Source organism: Aethalodelphis obliquidens, unplaced genomic scaffold, assembly GCF_003676395.1.
Source record: "Aethalodelphis obliquidens isolate GAN/ISIS:26980383/991018 unplaced genomic scaffold, ASM367639v1 scaffold53, whole genome shotgun sequence".
Lineage (NCBI taxonomy): Eukaryota > Metazoa > Chordata > Mammalia > Artiodactyla > Delphinidae > Aethalodelphis > Aethalodelphis obliquidens.
In genome coordinates this window covers 10715275-10738110 of record NW_020837997.1, presented here as the reverse complement: position 1 = coordinate 10738110, position 22836 = coordinate 10715275, and the positions used below count along the sequence as shown (strand labels likewise).

General features: G+C 58.0%; 1 protein-coding gene across 6 annotated transcripts in view; it reads left to right on the top strand.

Annotated features, from left to right (window-relative positions):
* The window catches only part of KDM4B (lysine demethylase 4B), a 129068-nt gene that overhangs the window by 51434 nt on the left and 54798 nt on the right, over positions 1-22836 (top strand). For 4 of the 6 annotated variants that reach the window (XM_027085394.1, XM_027085388.1, XM_027085389.1 and 1 more), the window contains one exon: positions 19153-19202. The exons of 1 other annotated variant lie outside the window; for it this stretch is intronic. In XM_027085394.1, coding sequence (XP_026941195.1) covers positions 19153-19202 — 50 coding nt within the window. Of the gene's footprint in view, positions 1-17461; positions 17510-19152; positions 19203-22836 lie in introns of those variants that run through there. One more of the 6 variants, XM_027085391.1, reaches the window with a different exon arrangement.

The window sequence follows — 22836 nt, the reverse complement described above, 5'->3', positions numbered from 1 at the left end:
GGGGGAGACGGAGCCGCTGCCCTTGGGCGGTGGGAGCTCTTAGCCCTGGGTTTGGTCAGGGCCTCCCAGCCAGAGGGGTACAAAGGGGAGAAAACCCACCTTTTCCTTAAAAAAAAAAGAAAGAAAGAACAAGTAAGCAAGCAGGCGCTGCTGGGTCCCCGCACTTGCTGGGCGAGGAAGGTTGGGCTTTCAGATGCAGGCCTGCCCGGGGGTGGGGAGGCCTCGGGAGACTGGGGCCCTCGTGTGTTCTCTGGGGGGGCAGGGAGGAGTGAGCGGCTGGGGGCCTCTGAGAAGCGGCTGGGACCGAGGGCGGATGGAAGACAGTGGGACTGGGTTTGAGGAATGTCCCCCAGAGAGAGGGTGCTGGGAACATGAGGGCCAGCGGCCCCTGGGTGACAGGGCCGGCACCTTGCTCCCCTCGCTTGCCTGTCCCCCAGGACAGCCCGCAGCACCCCTGCCCCCTGAGCTGCACCCCTGGTTTGCTCGGGTGGCCCCTGCTGTTAGGAGACTGGGGTTCTGGGAGCACAGCGACCCCGTAGCCCCTGGGAGCCCCCGTGCACAGAGGTTTACGTCGTGTGGAGGCCGCACTCCCTCTTGGGTCAACGTGGACCTCTGCAGGAGTGGGGTGCGGGGGCTGGTGAGGTGTCCTCTTGTCCCTGGGCTGGGGGTGCAGGGAGCCACTCAGGATGCCCGGGAAGGTGGTGCCCCTGCTCCCTGCCTTCCCCTGGACCCTGTGGGGCGGGGCTCTCCGGCAGATCCGTTCCCACGTCTGTCTCCCGAATCATGCCGTGCTCTTGCGTCTGCAGTAGCTTGATCACAACCGTTCTGGGGTATTTCAGTAGCACTTTTTTTTTTTTGAAAGTGTCGAGTTACTCAGGTTTACGGCGTCTTCTGGAGCCTTTCTGGGTCTGTTGCTACTTTGGTGGTGTGATTTGTGTGTCAGAGTGACGCGCACAGCCCGGTGTCGATAACAGCATGGCATTTGCTCCGAAAGGCCGGCATTGTGCGGCGCTCTCTGGCAGCCAGGCTAAGAATACCCGCAGCACGTGGGAGCTTCAGATCGCTTTGGAGACGGGGATTTAAGATAGACCCAGCCTTGCAGCGGCCCGGACGGTTGGTCATCGGGGCCAGGAGGTCGTGGGCCTGGGGAGGCAGGCAGAGCAGCTCCGCCTGGTTCAGAGTGCCTCCTCCCGCAGGGCCGAGGACCCCCTGGAGCCCGTGGGTGGCGCTGGGTCAGCCGTCCCGGGGCTGCTCCGTCTGCCGGGCCTCCCTCGATACCCACCCCTGGTACGGCCCCTTCGGGTCCCTGTGGGTAGCATGTCACCAGGAACTGTATCCGTAGATGAGCGCGTGACACACCCACCTGGGGTCGTTTCACGCTGTTGCCCAGACGCAGGGCTCCGTATCCACACGCAGCAGCTGCCGTGTGCCCACATGCGGGTGGGTGGAGGACGTGCCACCAGAGGGCCCCAGGATGGGACAGACAGTGTTCCCCGCGGGGATTGTCTTGGCTGTGACCTTGGCCGTCAGGCAGGTCCCGCAGTTGGTTTTCTCTCTGCTTCCCCAGCCCCTCCCGCCCTCTGGCTTCTGTTGGCCTGGGTGTCAGGTGCCCTGAGGCGGGGGCAGGGGAGAGGGTCTCTCGGATTGTGCTCCCACAAAGGGCACGTGGATGGTCCTGGGGTGTGATGGGCGGATCCCTGAGGGCAGTCGGTGGAGGGGCTGCTGGTGAGGGGGCCGGGGAGCCTTTCCCAGAGCTTCGCTCCTTCCCTGACCTTTAAGAAGCCTGAGCACTGCACCAGGGTGCGTTGAGAATTTCTCCTTTTGATTCCATTGCACCTACAGTTTTTCTTCGGCATTTTCACTCAGGGGTTTTCACAGGAGAGGGAACGGGCAGCCTTTCTTTTGCTGCCGGGAAACTTGACACCCAGCAGGCAGTCATCTCAGCCTGCACTTGGTACTTCGGAGGTGTGCCTGCGCATGTGTGAGTGTGTGTGCGTGTGTGGGCATGGGTATGTGTGTGTGTGCGCACGTGCACGTTTGAGGGCATGTGCTCCCTGCCGTGGGGCACGGGAGGGGCGTGAGCTGTTGTGCAGATGTGGTCCAGCCCCTGCAGCCTCTGGCTGCAGCTTGGGAGAGAGGCTGGATGTGCTGGCCTCGGGATTCAGGGGTCTATTGCTCCTTTGGGGGCGGGGTGAGACTGCTGGGCTGCTCCCTTCCCCCTTGATGGGTGCCCTCCCGGCCCCTCGGGACCTCCCTCCAGGCCCACCCCAGGCGGCTTCAGCCCACTGCCCAGACATGCTCCCTGCGGGCGTTGATTAATCACCCCAGTGAGCCCCAGGGGACAGGCGCCTCCCGCCCTCCTCCCGGCCGTAGACTCCCTGGCTCTGGCTACAGGTGGCACTGCTGGACCACAATGCCGGGCGGCCACCAGGGCCTCTGCTTTGTCCCCGGTGGCAGAATTGGGAATTCTGGTGATTGATGGAGCCGAGCAAAGCGACCGCAGGCAGCAGCTCCGGAGGCCCGTGGTGGAGAGCGCTGGTGACTCCCAGAGGAGGTCCCTGAGTGACCTCGTGGCTTCTGAGAGCCTGGCACAGCGGGGAGCAGGGCCATTCCCTGACTCAGGCGTGGCCCTGCCTTGCCCCACGGCGGCGGGAGGGCTGGCTGGGCACCGTCTGGAGTGGAGATTGGTGGGAGTGTGACGGCTGCACAGATTGGCTTTGGTACTTAGCTTCCCAGCACTGTGCCCCGTCCCCATACAGGATGCCAGCGTGAGATAGAGGCGCTGCCTCCTGTCCTCCTCGGTCTCTGGGGGGAGAGGCGCCGCAGCTGAGCCAAGCGGCTTCGCTCAGCAGCTCCACGTGGCCGCAGCACCTGGGGGGCCGGGGGAAGAGACCGTCGGGATGGTGCAGGGAGGCTCGGGGTGTACCTCGTGAACACACTGGGGAGACCAGCAGACTCCTTCCTCTGCCCTGCCTCCTGGGCCATAGTGACCAGAAATCCAGCAACAAAAAGAATGTTTTTGAGCAGAGAGCTCTTCCTGAGAGCAGACTGCCGGAGAGTAGAGAGGTGTCAGGACCCCTGTTTATTAAAAGACAACAGATAAGGTGGCAGGGTCGTGCTGTCCAAGACCCCGAGCTTTCTTGAATCTGTTTGCGGAGATACCAGACCCAGCATCCCTGGCGGAGTCTGTCCTCCGTCCACGCAGCCTTGCCTGAAGCTGCTCGTCGGAGGTTTTATGATGGGGGTGGTCGCGTCTCTGCAGAAGGATCCTCCTTCTGAGAGAAGATGGCTGTTGTCCTAAACAGCACAACCAGCCGAGTCCCGTCTTCCCGGCTCATGGGTCCTTGGTCCGGAGCTTGCTGTGCACTCACTGTTTGATGCAAAGGGCTGTGGGCAGCAAGGGGCACCTTCTCCGTCACCTCTTTTGACGGTGGCTCTGGCGACAGCAGCAGGCCTGCTCTTCGTTTATTCCCTGTGTGCCTGACCCGTGTGCCCACTGCCTCCTTCCAGGGTGCGTGGTGACCTTGGCGTTAGGGTGACCAGCACAACTTTCCTAGCTTCAGAGCCGGAAGTCTCACATCCTGGAAACCCTCTCAGACCCGGGGGGCCCTCGGTGCTTAGTCACCCTGGAGTGTGCACGTGTGTGTGTGGCAGCACACATGCATGCATCTAGTCAGGAAAGGACAGTGTGTCTCCTCACTCAGGCAGTTCGTGAGTCTGGCCTCCAGGGTCCCGTCCGCCACCCCCGGGGACCATGCCCAGAAGACTGGAGACCTGGCGTTCTGCGAGGTGACCGAGAGCCCCTGCTGGGAGCTGTCACTTCCAGCTGGGCTTTGCAGCCGCGCACACACCCTGGAGCTCAGCAGCACGGGGACGCTGGCGCAGCGTTGGGAGAAGTGGTTTAGCACGTGCCCAGGAGGGCCTGAGCACCCGGGGGCTTATGGGAAGCACAGCTGTGTTACTACCCCCCACCCCGGGACCCCTCCCCGCCCTCCTCATAGAGCCCTCGGTCCGCTCTTGTCGGGACCACACTGTCGTCCCCGATGCCAACAGCCCAGCCTTTCTGCTTGTCAGGATTGTGCCGGAAATCTGAAACTGGAAGCTGGCTGTGGCATTTGAAAATTAACTCCTGATGCTGGAGTCTCAAATTGGGGCATTGTGTCATCAGGCTATGAGGATAGGATTGCATCATTAATTAACCTGGCGGGTGCGACAATAGGCAACTTCAGAGGATTTTTGTGCAGCGTGACACAGCATGGCTTGAATCACAGATCAGCCCAAACATCTGACTGCTTCTTGCCAGCCTCGCCCACACTAAACTCAGTAGCCTGGTGCTGCCCCAGCAAAGCCAGACAGTTGCGTCAGGTGACAACCTGTGCTGCGTGCAGCTCGGGGCAGATCGTGGACCTGGGAATCCCAGTGCTCCCCCAAGGGCTCCGCTCACCAGGCAGCAGGGTCCGTTCCCGCAGGCTGCCTCCTTGAATCTCGCAGTGCTGGTGGGGACAGGCACAGTTGGTGTTTGTTCAGGGAACACAAAGTGATTTTAACATCCCGCTCAGCAGAGGAAGGTCAGCCTTCTGCGACGGAAAATCTCACCATATGCTCTCCTCCAGAGCCGATGAGGCTGAGTGGGGGGAATCTGCTGATATTCCCGATGCTCTGATGCCTTGCCGTGAGCCTGGGCAGCCGGGCAGCGGTGCAGCTGATGGATTTGGAAATTGGCTTCTTGGTGAGCAGGGGTGGGAGGGTTCATGACGGAGGGTGCCCGGTGCGAACGGTGCACTGTTTCCTTGTTCCTTCTGTGTTTGTCACAGGCTGGTCTGTTTATCCACTGTTTTGGTGGTGTACTCCCTCTCTCTCCTTTTGAAAGAGTTTATTTTTCAGAACTGTTTTAGATTTTACAGCAAAACTGAGAAGACAGTACAGAGAGTTCCCATGCACCCCACACCCAGCCTTCTTATTAGTTTACATGAGGCTGGGACATTTGTTGCAGTTAATGAACCTTATGGGTACATTCTTGTTGACTAGGGTCCTGCTTCATTCAGTTTGCCTTGTTTGTCCCTGGTGTCGCCTTCTGTCCCAGGACCCCATCCAGGTTCCCTGTGACATTCAGGTATCCCATCTCCTCAGGCTCCTCTGGGCTGTGATGGTTCCTCAGACTTTCCTTGTTCTTTTTAATTTTTTAAAATTTATTTTATTGAAGTATGGTTGATTTACAATGTTGTGTTAATTTCTGCTGTACAGCAAAGTGATTCAGTTACACATATATATTTTCTTTTTCATATTCTTTTCCATTATGGTGTATCACAGCATATTGAATATAGTTCCCTGTGCTAAACAGTAAGACCTTGTTGTTTATCCATTCTATATGTAATAGTTTGCATCTGCTAACCCCAAACTCCCAATCTTTCCCTCCCCGCCCCCCCCACCCCCGGCAGCCACCAGTCTGTTCTCTATGTCTGTGAGTCTGTTTTTGTTTCACAGATAAGTTCATTTGTGTCGTATTTTAGATTCCACATACAAGTGATAGCGTATGGTATGTCTTTCTCTTTCTGACTTACTTAACTTGGTATGATAATGTCTAGTTGCGTCTATGTTGCTGAAAATGACATTATTTCATTCTTTTGTATGGCTGAGTAATATTCCAGTGTGTATATGTACCACATCTTCTTTATCCATTCATCTGTTGATGGGTATTCAGATTGTTTCCATGTCCTGGCTATTGTGAATAGTGCTGTTATGAACATAGGGGTGCATGTATCTTTTTGAATTAGAGTTTTCTCTGGATATATGCCCAGGAGTGGGATTGCAGGATCATATGGTAGCTCTACTTTTAGTTTTTTGAGGAACCTTCATACTGTTTTCCATAGTGACTACACCAGTTTATATTCCCACCAGCTGTGTAGGAGGGTTCCCAGACTTTCCTTGTTCTCGATGCCCTTGATGGGTTTGAGGAGGACTGTGGTCAGAGATTTTGTAGAATCTTCCTCAGTGGGAACTTGTCTGGTGTTTTTCTCCCACAGCTGGGGCTCTGGGTGCTGGGAGGAGGACCACGCATGAGGGGCCATCTCGTCCATTGTCTCGGGGTGCCTGCCGTCAACATGACTCATCACTGCTGGTGTCGACCTCGGTCCCCTGGCTGAGGTCGTGCTGCTCAGGTGTCTCTACTGGAAAGTCACACCTCCCCCCTTTCTGTACTGTCCTCTTTGGAGTGTACTCTTTCTTTCTTTTTTTTTTTAATACTTCAAATTTCGGAAAAGGAAAGAGAATAATTAACAGAACAGTGCCCAGTACCCAAATTGGGCAGATGTGGACGATCTGGCGTCCTTCTGTCAGGTAGTTTTGATCTCTTTGCTCCTCCCTCCAGCTGGGCAGTCTTAGTTCTCTGCTGCTGCATAGCTGATCCCATAGACAGACGGCTTGAGGTGACCGGCTCTCAGCGCCCAGGCATGGGCCTGCCAGGGCCTCGGTTTAGGGCCTCAGAGGCAGAGTCGAGTGTCGGCGGGCCGGACCCGTACCCGGAGCTCTGGGGAAGGTCCATTTGGTACCGAGGGTCCCCTCACACTTGGCCCCTCTGACTTAGGGACCGATGCCTTTCCAAGGCCCACCAGATTAGGTCAGGCCCACCCAGAGTAACCTCCCAATTATAGGATCTGCTGATTTGGGGCCTTAATTATAACAGCCAGATCCCCTCCCAGCAGCACCGAGAGGGACGTTGGAATGACTGAGAGCAGGGATGTGAGCCTCAGGGGCACCTGAGGACTATGTCTGTCATGGTGTGTTTCCTTTTCGGTAAATGTTTTTATCCTAAGACGTTACGTGGTACAGAAAAATACGTGAAATATTGTGCTTGGCTGAAAGATGGATACATACATACAGTTTATCGAATGACTCCCCAGTCAACGCTGCTGGGAAATGAACCCCCTCGTTCTCTGTCCCGGCCCCCCTTCCTTTGCGGCCCCATTCCCCCCACCCCACAGAGCTGCTTCTGATGTCACTGCTTCTCTGGGCCGTTGTCTTTGTGTGTCTGTGTCCCTGGGAGACACGGCTGAGTGCTGGCTGGGTTTGAACCCCACGCACACGGACTGGTTTGTCTCTTGCGTTTCTGCTCTGTCTGCGAGGAGGATTCGTCCCTGCCGTGCATGGTGATAGTTTATCCGTTTTCACGCTGCAGCGTTTTCTGCTGTGTGACCACGCCTCCACCTGTTTACGTGTTCCACTGCTGGTGGACATTTGGGCCGTTTCCACTTTGGGGCACACGTCGTGTCATCTTTTACCTGCTGCTCGTGTAAGAATCTGTCACTGTACGTGACAGTGTGACAGTGTGAGAAGACATGGTGGTAGCAGTGGCCACGTTCCGATGCTGCTTGTGTGCCAGGCTATGCTTGGAGTGACTCCTGGTCTCGCCCACTGCCCCACGCCGTCCTCCTTCACACGTGGGACCAGACTGGCGAGACCGTGGTTTGAGACCGCAGAGCTGGGGAGTGGTAGGGCTGGGCCCAGGCTACGGGTGCGAGCCCGCATTCCTGACCACTGCTTCGCCCTGCCCCTCGGAGTGTCCTGCAAATCAAAAGGGGCGGCGGGTTCTGGGAGTGCGTGCCTGGGCAGGCGCTCCCCCGTGGGGACAGGGGGCGTCCCAGTTGGCAGAGGTGGCCTGAGCTTGCAGGTGTGGGAGAGGGTGGACCCTTTTCTTAGAGTCCCCAAAACATCATTGAACGAAGCCCTGCCGAGCTGAAATCAAAGACGGCAGGTTCTTGTGGGAGATGGAGGAGATGCTGCAGAAACCCAGGGACCCAGGCCACCAGAGGCTCTGCCACCTTCAGCGCACGGCTTCCGGCTTCCGAGGTCACCCTGGGCGTAGGCGTCTAGTTGGGGCAGGGGGAGGCCGTGTTCCTGAAACTTTGATGGGCGGGCCAGGGAGGCAGGCCCGTGGCTTCTGCCCACATCTCATTGGCCAGCGCCAGGTCACGTGGCCACACCTTCCAGCACGGGAGCCTGGGAAACGTAGTCTGACTGCGTGTACGGGGTTAGGGGGCTGGAAGGGGGCAGGTGAGCCGTAGCTTTGCTACCGTGGTTGTGCTGGACGAAGGTGGCTTCAAGGTTGTAGAAGGAGATGGGTCAGCTCAAACCGTGGCCAAGTGCCCGCTCTGGACCCAGCGTGAACCACTCCAGGGCAGACACCGTGTGTCAGGGCAGGAGCTTATGGTGTGCCCCCCCACTCCCCCCCCGAGTGGGCATGGAGGGCCAGGTGGGTGGCACGCGGCAGCGGGACCCCCGAGATGGAGGCAGGGAAGGCGCTGGGCTGAGACCTGTGGGAGGAGAGGCAGCAGGGCAGCCCGTGGAGGGGCTCCGCTGGAGGGCAGGTGGCCAGGCCAGGAGCAGGGAGACGCATGTTACTCTACCGTTCCAGGGAGATGTTAGCCGCGGGAGGGAAGGTCCAGGGCATGGGTGTGGGAGCCCTGGGCAGGCAGGTCGGGGTAGCCCTCCTGCCTCTGTGGGCGCCGTCGTCTCCTGTGTGTGTGTTACTCGTGGCCGCAGGCGTGGCTGGCCTGTCACACAGCCTGCTGGCTTGGTGTGGCAGGAGCAGATGGCCCTTCATTTTGGAGTCTTTTGTTCAAAGTGGGCGCTTTGGGGTTGGAACGATATAGCACTCTGCTGGCTCAGGCCGCTTGTGAGACTGCAGGACTTTTGCTTTAGGGCAGCAGGAGCCAAACCAGCCCACCCGGCGTTCCTGGCTCCAGTCTGGAGCACCAGGCCAGTCGCCAGAATCCTTCCCCATCCCACCACTCTAAGAAACCGTCAGTTCTTCTGAGAGAAGTGGCTTCGCCGGGCATTGTTCCCATCTTGAGATCCTCCCACTGGCTGTGTTTGGATGAGGGGTTGCTTGAAGTGTCGGGGGTCTGTGGCCGGTGCGGTCCTGGCCTGGAGTCACTCCCCCTCCCCCTCCATTCTGTAGATTCCTGCTCTGTGCGCAGGGTCTGGTTTTCACGGCAGATCTCTCCCGTGTTGGAGAGGTTGCTGTCGGCCGATTTCAGCTCCCCAGAAGGGAAATTCCTGCAAATCTGTGAGTTGAGGGAGTCTTTGTTAGCTTTGCTTCAAAATCTGGCTAAGGGTGTGTTTTCCCCTCACGTGGGCGCAGCAGCGGGAGCTGGGGAGTGGGGACCAGCAGGCTCATCACCAGGATGAGACGTGCTGAAGGCCCTCTTTCAGCAGCTCCCCTCCGGCTTGGTCTGTTTGCTCTTCCTTGCTTAACCCATGTGTGAGCTTAACCCTCCTCAAAGCACCAGGGCCCAGAGCCACCCCGAGAGTGACCCCGAGGGCCCTGTGCCCTTCACCTTCTTGGCAGTCAGCTGAGACCCTGATGGTCTTACACGTGGAGACTGGAACTGCTGGTCACGGGACCTGCTTGTAAAGATACCGTCACCTGAATGCTCTCCAGAGCCAGTCCCGTAGCTAAGGGGCAAGTCACGGTCACCCAGGGCCCCCTCTGGTGGGGCAGGGAGAGTTCCGGGCCTGTCCTCCCGATCGCCGGGGGCCTCCACTGTCAGTGTGTGTCCACACGAGGTTCAGCGGCCTCGTGCATCTGTGGGTGTGCATGCTGATGAGCACAAAAGCATCAAGGACACGGGAAGTGATCTAATAGGCCTGGCGCCTCCCCGCATTGAAGCTGCCCTGGCTCTCTCAGCCCGAGGGCAGACCTGGACTCCCAGCCACCCTCCCCAGTTCCCCGCAGCTAGCCCCCATGTCCCGGCGTGGCCCGTGCTGTTTAAGTCCTGCTCGTGCACTCTCAGCGGACCACCCTCTGTTCTTTCCTGTTCCCACCCTCCTGTGTGTTTCAACAGAAATAAATCTGGGGCGGGGGAGCATAAGCAGGCCGTGGGCCCTGGGCGAAATGGGAGCTGCCTGCCCATCAGTTTACAGGTGGAAATTGAGGCCAGTTCGACGAGGGGGAGGTAGCGGTGGCTTTACCAGCAGCACCGGGCGCTCACCGGCACTGCATCCCCACAAATGGACCCCCTGCACGAACCCCTCCACCCCCCCGCTGGCAGCACAAGGCCCTTCCCCAGCTCCCACTAGAGGCTGCTTTGATTGTGTTGATGGGTGCCTGCCTTTTAAAAAAAAATTTATTCATTTATTTATTTTTGGCTGCATTGGGTCCTCGTTGCTGCGCGTGGGCCTTCTCTAGTTGTGGTGAGTTGGGGCTACTCTTCGTTGTTGTGCGGTGGCTTCTCCTGTTGCGGAGCACGGGCTCTAGGCACGCGGGCTTCAGTAGTTGTGGCTCGCGGGCTCTAGAGCGCAGGCTCAGTAGTTGTGGCTCGCGGGCTTAGTTGCTCCGCGGCACGTGGGAACTTCCTGGACTAGGGCTCGAACCCGTGTCCCCCGCATTGGCAGGCGGGTTCCCAACCTCTGCGCCACCAGGGAAGCCCCCGCCTGCCTTTTAAAACCTTACCTGAGAAGCGCCCCCCACAGCTTCAAAAGCAACGTCAAAACCCAGCCCACACGTGACTTGGCATTTTCGGTCCTATCTATAACAAAAAGAATTCACGGGCCTGAAATAAACCCGGGCCAGGGATCAGGTACCTCCACTTCAGCATTTCATTGCAGCTCGACACTGCTCACCTTGTAAAGTCTGTTCCTTAATTAAAGTGGGCTTATGGGCTCCTGTGAACTGGGCCCTAGAGCTGGGGGGCCTTCAGGATGCTCACCCACTCCGTTTCCCTGGGAACCTCGGGGAGGTGGGGGCAGCCTGCGAGCCAGCGAGCGTGGAGCCCAGGGCCCGTCCCCCCTTCCCCAGCCCCCTGAGAAGCCTGGGCGGCCCCTCTGGCTGCAGAGCACCTAGTCCTGCCAGCAGGCTGGTCCTTTGGCATCCCCGTCAGCTGGCATCCCCATCTGAGACGCCCCATTTTCTCTGAGTGGATGCTCCCTGGACTCTGTTTATCTCTTGCACGTTTCAATAAAAATGTCATTACTTGAAATCATTGACACTGCTGGTGTGAGATACCAAATTCCATCACCTATTGTCCCGTAAAACGATCCATTAAAGATAAAACCACCGCAGCTCAATAAGGTTCTATCCTGGAGACAAGCCACCCTGGTCCTGGGCTGATCCTATCTCCCCAGCGAGTGTTCGTATCTGTCACATAAAGGGCCCCGGCACTTGGACAAATGAGGGGGGAGGCCCCCCGCAGAACAGCCTCCTTGGAGGGTGAGATGGGATTTCCTGGTAGAAACAGGGCAGGCATCCTTTTGCTGTCAGGCAGTTTCAGTCGCTCTCAGGGAGGGAGCCATGCCACCCAGGTCGAGCTCTGTGCAGTGGTGGCCAGATTGGGGTGCACGGGATGGGGGGGACGCAGAGGGGACCCACCCCACCAGGCTGGATTGCTCTCCTGAGCATTTAGGAAAGGGCTCAGTCTCCCCTTCTTCCCCTGGGCCAGGTGCCCTGCAGCCTCCCCTCCCGGGCAGACTGGGCAGGTGACAGCTCTTCTTCCTCCCCTCCCTGTGGGGCAGGGGACTGCGGGGTATCTCGGTGGTCCCAGGGCTGTCCTACTCGGCCTTCGGACCTGCTCCCTCATGTTTCAAGGACGAGCCTGTCTGCTTTTTCTAACATCTTTTATTTCTCCAGCCTGGTACCGGGTGACCACTTGTGCCCCTTTAACCCTGCCGTCAGCGTGACTTTTAGTTGTCCGTCTTTCACGTTTGAACTGTCATGGTGAGGCCTGCTCGTACCTGACAAACTAGTCCTGCCACGTGTGTACCTGGAGTCACCTGGCGATGTCACAGTCACACCTGTTACCTCCTTTACTGAAAGATGTGGGCAGGGGCAAGGGTTTTTTTGCTGTGCAGGCATGCCTTGTTTTATTGCGCTTCTTAGATGCTTCATTTTTTACAAATGGAAGGTTTGTGGCAACCCTGCATTGTCAGATGATGCTTAGCACTTTACAGCAGTAAAGCACTATTTTTTTAGACACAATGCTGTTACTGCACGCTGTTAGACTATGGTGTGGTACAGTACTGTGAACGCAACTTTTTTATGCCCTGGGAAGCCAAAAACTTCGCGTGACTGGCTTTACTGTAGCATTCGCTTTATTGCGGTGGTCTGGACCTGAGCCCGCCGCGACTCTGAGGCCTGCCTGTGTGTTTGTTGCCCTGTCCTACTCCAGACAGAGACACCGAGGGGCTGCATCTCCCGGCGGTGTCAGCCTCCCAGAGAGCACTTCCGTCTCCTGGACCAGACTCTGCGATTCTGTCAGTGGCCAGCACGCGCCCAGGTTTATGTTTGCCTTCGTTTGTGGTGAGGAATTCCTGCCTCTGGACCGCTAGACAAGGGATAGGTTCACCTTAGTGGGTTTTATAGTCTTCTGTGAATGTCTTTCTGGTGCAGAGGAAGCCTGGCTGTCTGTTGATTTTTATTTATTTTTTTATTCTGCATCCTTGCTGGACTGTTTAGTTCTTAATTCACCAGCTCATTCTTTTAGTTTTCCCTGGTAGAAGGTTATACTACTTGGCATGAAAAAGTTTGTCTCCTCCCTTTTGATTGTTAGTCCCCTTATATCTTTTTCTTGACTTACTATACTGGCTAGTGTCTTCAGCGCCGTGCTGTGGATTGCCTTGCCCCCAACTTTCCAGAGTACCTCTCCTGCCTCACTCTGAACTGTGATGGTGGGAAGGTCCCTCCTAGTCCTGGATGGCTAAGAATTTTTTTTTTTTAATGTATTTCTTCTAAAAAAAAAAATTTTTTTTTTTAAATTTATTATCTTTGGCTGCTTTGGGTCTTCGTTGCTGTGCACGGGCTGTCTCTAGTTGTGACGAGCAGGGGCTACTCTTCGTTGTGGTGCGCGGGCTTCTCACTGTGGTGGTTTCTCTTGTGGAGCATGGGCTCTAGGTGCACAGGCTTCAGTAGTTGCGGCACGTGGGCTCAGTAGTTGTGGCTCGCAGGCTCAGTAGCTGTGGCGCACAGGCTTAGTTGCTCCGTAGCATGTAGGATCTTCCTGGACCAGGGCTCGAACCCGTGTCCCTTGCGTTGGCAGCTGGACTCCCAACCACCACGCCACCAGGGCAGTCCTAAGAACTTTTTATACAGAATGGTTTGGAATTTAATGTGAATGCTGCACCTGCAGTGCTTGGACGGGTCGTGGCTCGTCTCCGTGGTGATCACATTAGGGGAGACCGCCTGTGACTGTGGTTCTCTGGGCCCTTCACTCCTCCCTGCGGAGGAGCAGAGCGAGAGGCTGCTCTGGCCCAGCTCATCTCTAACCAGCGCAGAGATGGCACCTGGGCAACTCGGGGGCGAGGGGAAGCCTGCTCTGTGACCAGCTCGTTCTGCTTGGCTGCCCAGACCACGGGGCAGCGCGCCAGGACTGTCCCACTGACGCATGGCTAGAGAGGGCGTGTGTTTGAGGATTGCAGTAAAAACGGTTTTTCCCTATGCCCAGCCCACGGGGTGCTGGGGGCCGCTGGCATTCGGAGCTGCCATGGCCTCCTGGGCCCGTGCCGGCGGCTCACTCGTGCCAGGTGGCCTCCAACGTGACATGTGGTCTCGGCACTTCCCGTGGACTCTGCCTTCTTGTTTCCGTCGCTGTCATTATAGCATGTTAAACGGCAAGGGGCCTGTCTGCCCCGGCCTTGTGCAGACACTGTGAAATTAACTTCCTCACCCTCCAACTCGCGTCGGGCTGAACTGACATTTCCAAAGGGCTCCTGGCTGGACCCCTGCTCTTGGCACGCTCTCCTCAGCAGAGAGGAAGGGCGGGGAGCCGAGCCTCGCGCCGGTGGACGATGGAAGAAGTCCTGAGTGCTCTTGTCACCCGGAGGAGAGTCACACGCATCTTGGGGAACAGATACAGTCCGTATTATAGCGCTTCATACCTGGCTCTGAGCAAAACGGTTCTGCAGGGCCCTGGCAGAGGCCAAGGGGGCCTCTCGGGGATGGGCAGCAGGGTTTGAGAGTCAGGACCCCATCAACTCTCATTACCCTTGCAGCTGGCGGGAGCGTGTGGGAATTACCTCGTTACCGTGGCAACACACCCTCCTCACAGGGAACTCCATACACTCTGACGGGTCGTGTAGCCCAGGGTGGCCGGCCAGCTGAGCAACCGGGCCCCGTCGGGGGTGTGATGCCTTCCACTGGAGTGTCCCATTCCTCGTCTTGACAACTTGCCCTGGGACCACAGGTTTTCTTGCTGGCCTGAGAGGCAGCGGCCCATCTGGCATTATCTGTCCCTGGCCCGGGAGAGGAAGGGCAGCGGCCAGCCCCACCCACCTTGCCTCCCGAGGTCTCATGTGGCCGTCTCAGGGCAATGGTACACGGGCTCTCTGGACCTCCCGGGGGTCAGCTGGGCACAAGGTACCGTGGTGCACACCCCTCACTCAGCACAGCCCTCCCCCCTGGGAGGTGGTCCCGGACACCCACTCCCTGGGCCAGAGGGCACTGGGCGGTGGGAGTCCACACCCAGAGGCCCGGGCTCCTGCATAGCCTGAAGCCCCTTGCTTCTTCTGCAGAACCAATGGCCCCGAGCAGGTCCCTGCTCTCCACGATGGCCCATGTTCCTCTTCCTGACACACTCATTTAATTTTTAACTCACAAGGCGTTTACTTATTTATTTTCATTGTTCTTGATAATAATTCTAAGCCATTAGAGGGGAAAATTATATTCAGAAATGCTGTTTCACACTTTATTTGTTTGATGATTTAGAGCAATAGAAAATAGCACATTTGCTGGCTTTTATAGTCTGATAATTATTCACATCCATCAAGCCATTCCAGGGGAATAAACAAAACACCAAGAAAATGACACCATTAATAGCATCCTCCACTGCAGACAGGAAGCCTTTCCCAGGGCAGCGTCTTGGGAGGATGGACTCAGCCTGTCCCCTACCCAAGGCGAGAGCCTGCCCGCAGAGGATGTGTTTTCCTTTCAACTACCTCTGCTTCTGGGCCCAAGAGCCTCCCTCCTGCTGGACTGAGGCCTCTGCCCAAACAGCACCCACGGCCCCCTGGCTTCCAGAGCTTCGTGACTGGACTCCGGCCTGGCCTCAACAGGGCCCGCGGGATGCCCACCTCTGGCCAGGGTTGCACCCCTCCAGCGTCCAGCCTCAGTCCGTCCCTGGCCCCCGTAAGCACGTCCGACCCCTGCACACGTGTCAGGACGCAGGTCTTGGACGCGATCGCTGGCCGCTCTGGCCCCAGGCCTCCCTCTTGGCCTATGCCAGGTGTGCGGGTTTCCACGTTGCCTTTTTTGGGGTGGCTGTGATTGGAGGGGGTGCATCCACTACTCCAGACATCAAGTGTGAAAGAAGAAACCTGGAAAGGAGAGGCTGGGGGACGCCCACCTGGCAGGGCCAGCCCTCCCATCTCTCCCCAGACCAGGGGGTCACTTCCTTCTGGAACGTGGCCTCTGGACTCTGGTCACCTCCGGAAGCCTTCCCGTCAGCCGGTCGTTTGAACAGTGAAACTGCTGGACTGGGACGGTCTCTTTACCGTTGTGTGGCTTTGCATGCGTCTCGTGTCCTCTGCCGTTACCTCCTGGGCTGTATAGAGGATCTAAGATTGCTTTATTTTCTCGCTGAAGCCCCTGGTATTTGCAGACGACTGCCTTTCTGAAAAAGGCGTCTGGCAAACGATGCCTGAATTCGTCTCTCTCGGCCTCCTCGGCGATTCCACAACATTAAACCCAGAGTTATGGAGCCTGTCCAGTCCTGCTGCAGCCTCTGCGAGGTCACCTGGAGCGGTTGCCAGGGACACCGAGCTGACAGCGCCGAATTTTCCACGACTTTCTGGTTGAGTGTCATCCAGAAGTGCTTTGTGTAAAACGTTGACCAGAGGAGAGAAAGGGCAGAGGGAGGGGCGCACATGATGGGCTGGTAACATACGTGGAGAAGGTCCAGAGGGGCCTGCCTGGCCGGTCTCAAGACCGGGGTTCGTGTGCTGTGGCCGGAGGGACCTGCGTGACCCCGTGTGGGCAGCCCGACCCTCTGCAGACTCCTCCAAGGGGTTTCCCCCATTTCTGACTCTGCCCCCTGAAGCCCCTGGTCTGTTGTCCCTCCCATCCCTCCCTGGATTCTGGGAGTGGCTCTGCCCTTTCCTGTATCCGACACGTCCAGATTCTTCTGCCATGACTTCTGTGCTGGCCTGGAGTGAGTTGACCACCAGGAGGCACCCAGCTGCAGCCCAGTCCCTGGGGAGGAGCATGGTGACGGGGGCCATCTGGGGGTGGGATGTGGTCAGCCCAGGAGGAGGCGGGGGCTGGTGGACCAAGGAGACGGCCACCGTGTAGCAGGACACGTGGGAAACCAGCCTCGTGCTGGCAGTGAGCGGGATGGGGGAGCCACGGGGGCTCTGTGTGGGCTTGGGCAGGGCTGACCGCCGGCTGGGAAACCTCGCACCGGCCCAGTCGTGAGATGGACGTGGACCCGGGCAGGCCGTCTGTCCAAGGAAACATGCAAGCACCCTTTGCCTCCCAGGCGACCCGGGCTGCCACGTACAGAGAGCAGCTGCCTGGGGTCGCAGGCGGGCAAAGCAGATTGATTTTGGCCGTGAGGTTTGACCTTGTGATGGGGACGGAGTTCCCAGGGAGCGAGACAAACTGCCCCCATATTGGCGACCAGTAAAACCGACTCTGTTTTACGGCCCCAGAACCTGCTCGCTAATGGCCAGACAGATGCTTGCCTACTTCGAGAGTTAGCGAGCAGCCCTGCTCAACCCAAAGAGCTGCTTTGCCTTCTTTTATTTCCTCCCAGAGCCAAGCCTGAGAGTCAGGGATGCCCCGACCCAGTGGTGTGACGCCAGGCGGGGCTGTAACAAGGTTAGCGCGCCCCGGCCCCAGGCTGGAGACTATGCAAGGCTCTGCCATGGAGGCCTCTCTGTCTGGGGACTTTTCCTTCAGTGGTGAATGTCGGCCCTGCTGGGAGGCTGGCTCACCTGGGCCTCCATTGCTCTGGGCTTGCCTGGGGCCCCGGAGGGGAGGGCCGTGGCAGAGAGGGGGCTCTGTGGGCACCTGCCGCCCGAACTCGGGGAGCCGTTACAACTGCACAGTTGGAGCCTCTGCCGCCCTCCCTGCCTCCTTTGAATGGACGGCCCACGCTCAGCGCGTGTTTCGTTAAGGACCAGGACCCCAGTTCTGCCCGCCTTCCCCCAAAGTCTGAGGTTTTCAGCTTGCTGAGTCCCTGGGTGTGGGCTGGGGGAGCACAGGGGCCTCTCAGCATCTCCCAGGCTGTCGCCGGGTCATTCCAAACCGTGGGAGGCTCAGCGTGCTCTTGGCCGTCGGGGTCCAGACGTCCCCCATGGCTGCCGGCTTCCCATCCACGAGTCCTTTCTAATCTCTCCAGGGGCTGCTCTTCTGAACACTCAGCCCAGTGTCCTGCAGTTTGTACTTTCCGATAACAGAGGAGCCACGTTCCAATGTTTTAAACTTTTAACATCCACCAGATTCAATTAATCTTATCTTTACAACTCCCAATTACAGGCTGTAATTAAGTGAAAGCAGCATTGTAGACTGGCGATATTGCGTTAATCATCACAGCCTTGGAGCCATAAGTTCCTTCCTGTCCTCGGGCATCTTCCCAGAAGGGACAGAATGTCTCATTTCCCTGTTTGGTGGGGGGACCTTAATCCCACAGAGGTGCTTTGGATTGGGATTAATTTTTATCATCTTTATGTAAGTGATAAAAGGCCATTTAAAAAAGAGTCACCTCCTCTTTGTCCAGATAATGGGCAATTCTCTGACGACAGCAGAATTAAAGGTGCCACGGCCACCTCCAGGGCCGTGAAACATGCCCAGAAATTAATTATTTTTATCCTGTTAGATTAGAGACAGCACAATGTTCACCTTATCTCCTACCCTTGCCCCCTTTTATTTTATTAAAAGTAACGATAAACCTTTCAGCTGGAGTGGACTCAGCCAGCTACTGAGCCTGGGCGATCTTCCATGTTCCGTGTCCCTCCCCATTTGGCTTCCTGCCCTGTGGGGGAGGAGGGCGCAGCCGTGGGGAACATCCTCCTGTGGCCTCGTTCTAGAATTCCAGAGATTGCCGTTGTTATTCTGGAGCACGGTCCCCGCGCCCTGCAGCACTGCTGACATCGGGTGGGTCATTCTCTACTAGGGCGCATCCTGGGCACTGTGGGGTGTGGAGCAGCATCCCCCCCACCCCCTCGATGCCAGGACCACTCCCCCAGTCGTGACAACTAGAAATGTGTCAGACGTGGCCCAGTGTTCCCAGGGGGCAGGATTGCCGGATCCTGGAGTTTCTCCCAGATGGGACGGGACTCGGATGCTCTAGTAGCTCTACCATTGGACACTTTACCACCCTCCCTCCTCCTCTGGACAGTGGCCCTACCATGCCTCGCCTTTGCTTGAAAATGGAGGTTTCCTGGACTTCCTTGGAGGTCCAGTGGTTAAGACTCTGTGTTTCCACTGCAGGGGGCGAGGGTTCGATCCCTGGTCGGGGAACTAAGATCCCCGCATACCTCGTGGTGTAGCCAAAAAAAAAAGAAACTGGAGGTTTCCATCTTGCCCAAGTGCCCTCGGGTGGTCTGGGGGTGGCACGTCAGTTGGGTTGGGGCTTCTGGACCCCTGGCCCCTGGCTGTCCCTCCTGGCACCGCCCTCTGCCAGGAAAGCGTTCTGGTATCCCGACACGCTGGCTCGCATCAGCAGGTGACACTCTCGCTTCATCTGTTTGCAGACTTTCACCTTACATCTTTTTTTATTTATGACAGCCGCAATCATCTTTCGAACGTAAAAACGTGTGAAAATACAACTTATGAAAGTGGGTGACGAGTGAAGTCTTGCTCCTTCTTGAAGCTTCTTTCCCCTCGGCTCCTGGGGCTGGGGGGACAGCCCAGGATGCTTCCGTCCTCCTCCTTGGTTCCAATCCAGTGCTCTTTACTTTATGCTTTGCTTTCGAAGCCGCCTAACTGGGAATGTCTCCACTCCTGGCATTCCGAGGGTGTGTCACTGCCCCCCAAGTCCTGGGTCCTGGGCCTCCACCTCACCCCTCTTCCTATCCGTGTGGCATCCCCCGACCCCGACAGCCCCTCCCCTACGCCGACCGCAGCCGCCCAGCTCTGCCCTGTGCCGGGCCCGCGTGTCTCCTGGGGCCCTCAGCTGTGCAGTGGCCACACGCTCTCCCCTCTGACGTGCCTCCCTTCTCTCGTAGGTACGCCATCCCCCCAGAGCATGGCAAGCGCCTGGAGCGTCTGGCAATCGGTAGGTGCCTGGGGCCCACTGGGGCCAGGGTGGGCGGTGGGCTGGCGGCCTCTCCCTCCCCGGCTTCACGCTATTGTCTGGGGGTCGGTGTCCCGGAGGGTGATGTGCTCCAGGTGTCCTGGCTGTGTTCCACTCCTTTCCCTGGCGGTCAGGTCGTGGACCCCCGCTGTGGGTCTGTCACTTCACGAAAGCCACACGGATGCCGTCGCTTCAACACTCTCATTTTCTAGCCTCTTGGCCCAGAGTTCGGGACAGGACCGCAGGCTTTGCCAGCTGGGGGCAGCCCGTGCTCCCCTTGCCCCCCAGCACCTGGTGCTGCATCCACCCTTTTCTGTCTTTATGGACTCTTTGCTCAGTCTAGAACACGAGAAGTTCAGTTTGGAGGTCCGCACCTGTTCCGTGCGGCCGCATGGGGACTGCAGGGCCATCTGCTAATCCCGTGCAGGGTCGGGTCACCCAGGCTCCCTCCACCACCTGGATTGAGACCCTCGCTAGGGCCTCTTGGGCTGACAGGATTTGTCGGAGAGGGTCCCGGGCTGCGACTGGGGCTCTGACCACCCGGGTAAAGGCCGGCCCTCAGGGCATGGGATCCTTAGAGACAAGCCAGACACCCAGGCTGGGGGGCGCGGAGGCCTCTTTGTGCCCCGATTGGGGGCCAGGCTGTTCCCCCCATTGCTCTCATCTCGCACCTGTCCTGTCCCCATGGAGACCCGTGTCCTGAGGGTGGACGGCTGTCAGTGCCTGGACAGACGTTCACAGACCCCGCTGGCCCAGCGGGCGGGCCCTCGCTGTGCAGCCAAGAGCAGCCCCTCCCTCTCAGGCAGCACCCTGGTGAGGGTGAGAGTCTGCCGGAGATAGCACGGGGCCTCAGGCCACCCCGACCCCCGTGGCAGCAGTAGGCAGCTGGCACCCCCAGGTGGCCACAGAACCGTCCGAAGCCATGGCCTGGTGTTGGTGAGGCTCCCTGCCAGCCGGCTGCCGGCCTCTGTGGGCGCCTCCCTGCCTGCACTTGACTTGGGGGTGGGAACGGCCCATCTTTCTGCCCAGCAGATTCTCACAGCAGGTTGGCGGGGTCGGCAGAGTCCCGGGTGGGAGGGAGGCTGTCAGGTGAGTTGAGCAGGTGCCCCCGGGCCCAGTTCCTCTGCAGAGGCCATTGTCATGTCACCTTTTATGTTGGAAACTTGGACCTTGACCTCATGGACAGGGCTGGAGCCGCTCTCAGGAACATGCTTCTCCCGGGAGAAATTCCAGTGCAGGCGGGCATGACAAAGGCTGATTTAACTTACTTACTGAGCTCGAAAATAAAACCCAATTAATTTTGTTCCCATTATGTATTTTAAAATGCAAATTTAAAATGTCTTTTCCTATTGTATTAGCTTCCTGTTGATGTAACAAGTTACCACAAACTCAGTGGCTTAAAACAACACACATCTCCTCAGTTTTGCTGTGAACCTTAAACTACTCAAAAAAACCTCATTAAAAAACCCCACAGATTTATTTTCTTACACTTCTGGAGGTCAGAAGTCCACAGTGAGCCTCTAGGGGCTAAAAGTCAAGGCATCCGCAGGGCTGGCTCCTTCAGGAAGCCCCGGAGGAGAACCCGATTCCTGGCTTCTATGGCTTTTGGAGGAGCTGCATCCTGGGCGTGGGGCCGCGTCGCTCTCATTTCTGTCTCCCTGGTCTGTGGTCGAGTGTCCCTCTGACCCCCTCTTATAAGGACCCTCCGGATGACACCAGCCCCCTGGGTGGTCCAGGCCCATCCCCATGTCAGGGGCCTGAACTTTATCCCGTCTGCAGAGTTCCTCTTACCACTGAGGGGACCTTCCACAGGTTGCGGGGATCAGGACATGGACGTCTTGGGGGCCACTGTTCAGCCCCCCACACCTGCAGAGCCACGGGGATCAGTGCGGGCGCTCTCTGGGGACCACGTCCGTGACACCCCCGGGCCTTGCCTGCAGCTTCTCTGTTCTTCCTGTTCAGAGGGGGTTGCACTTAGCCATGCCCGGCTGTTCTCCCTCAGTATGCCTTTTCTACTAGAAAAGTTTTGGGTGATTGGAGCGCCAACTAGAGAAGCAAGAGAAGCCAGATGCAGGATCCTCTGGGGCCCCCCGCCGAGCCCAGACAGTGACACAGCCGCTCTCCCTGGAGCTCGCCCTGTGCTCCGTTCCCGCAGCCGGAGCTGCTGCCGGGTCCTTTCTGATGCCCCGACCTGGATGCTGGCTCGCTTCCTGGGCATCTGAGGGAGGCTCAGTGGCCAGGGCTGGGAGAGGAAGAGTTGGCTAGCAGGGAGGCCGCCCCGTCCTTGCTTCTTGAAAAATCCAGACTCATTAAGTCAAGCAGCTCCTGGAATTCAGGAAAGGGGCTGTGAGCTCTGGAGGAGGGGCGGGAGCCTCCTGCTTCCTCTGCAGCCCCTCACTCAGGACTGCTCTCCCCTCCTCGGAGGAAGGATGGGGGAGGCTCCAGGGCAAGTGACTCACTGCCCTCCTAGGCGTCTCTTCCAAACTTTTTGGGGGTGTGCATCAGGGGCTCCATTACTGAGATGGGTGGAATGGGTTTGCGATTAATATGGAAAATGAATAGCCGTGCTCCGAATGGGCTCGCTGGGAGAGTTGTGCAGCCCACGGGGAGAGCATTAATGTGTTGGCGCGTTATTGGTGCTAATCACTTAAAATGTGCTTCTTTATTAGAGCTTTAATGAGAGCCACTTAAACTGTGCATTAAAAAGAGGAACTGCAGAGAGGCCGGCGGGCCGGGCGGCAGGCAGCCGTAACTCTAATTGAAATGCTTCTAGTGCAGAGCAGAGTTGTTGGATTCAGTCAGCCCTGGCACCTTCCAGAGCCTTGCCATTGTGTCCTTGCGGTTAGGAGCCTCTTGCAGCCTTGGCGTGTGGGTGGGGCCACGCGGGTGCGCACGTGCATACACACACACGTGCCCTCTTTAACCAGCAGCCCGTCGAGGGTGCGCGCTGGCCTGGAGGCTGGGCCCGGTCTGGATCGGCTTCCAGAAGGGCCCTGGGGCTGCCTGCGTCTGGGGATCAGTCCCAGAGGGAGGTGGCCGCTCGGGAGCGTGTGCTGGTGCCGCTGCTGTGGGGACTCATCCCACACCTCGAGGAGCCGTGTGGCAGCCCTCCTGTGCCCACTCTCTGTGCGGGTTTGAGCTGAGGCGCCTGGCCACCATGGGCAGAACCTGGGACAGGCTTTTTCTTAACCACGAGACACACGTGTCATTGACTTGAGTTGCAGCCAACAGGCGATGTGGGAACGTCCCTGAACTGCGTTAGTGAAGCACGGTTTCTGGGTAGGTAGAGCTGATGGTGGGCTTTCCGTAGGCTCGCGGAGGCTATCCCTGTTGTAAATTAGTTACGTGGCGCATCGTGGGGCAGAGAGCATAGGGGCTGTGAGCACAGACAGAGGGTTAGGGGCTGTGGGCGCGGCCTGCATTGGCCCCATGTGTCTGGGGCCAAGGGTGGGCGGGTTGTCTCCCGGGCCTCCGTGTCCTCACCTGCCTGGTGGCGGTGGGACCACGTGGGTGGAGAGCCTGCGCCACTCAGGCGGCCCCCCTCTTTGTTGCGGACTCCTCAGTGTTGGGGGGTGGTGGGGGACCCCACTCACCGTGGTCACCGTGTGTCTGGTCA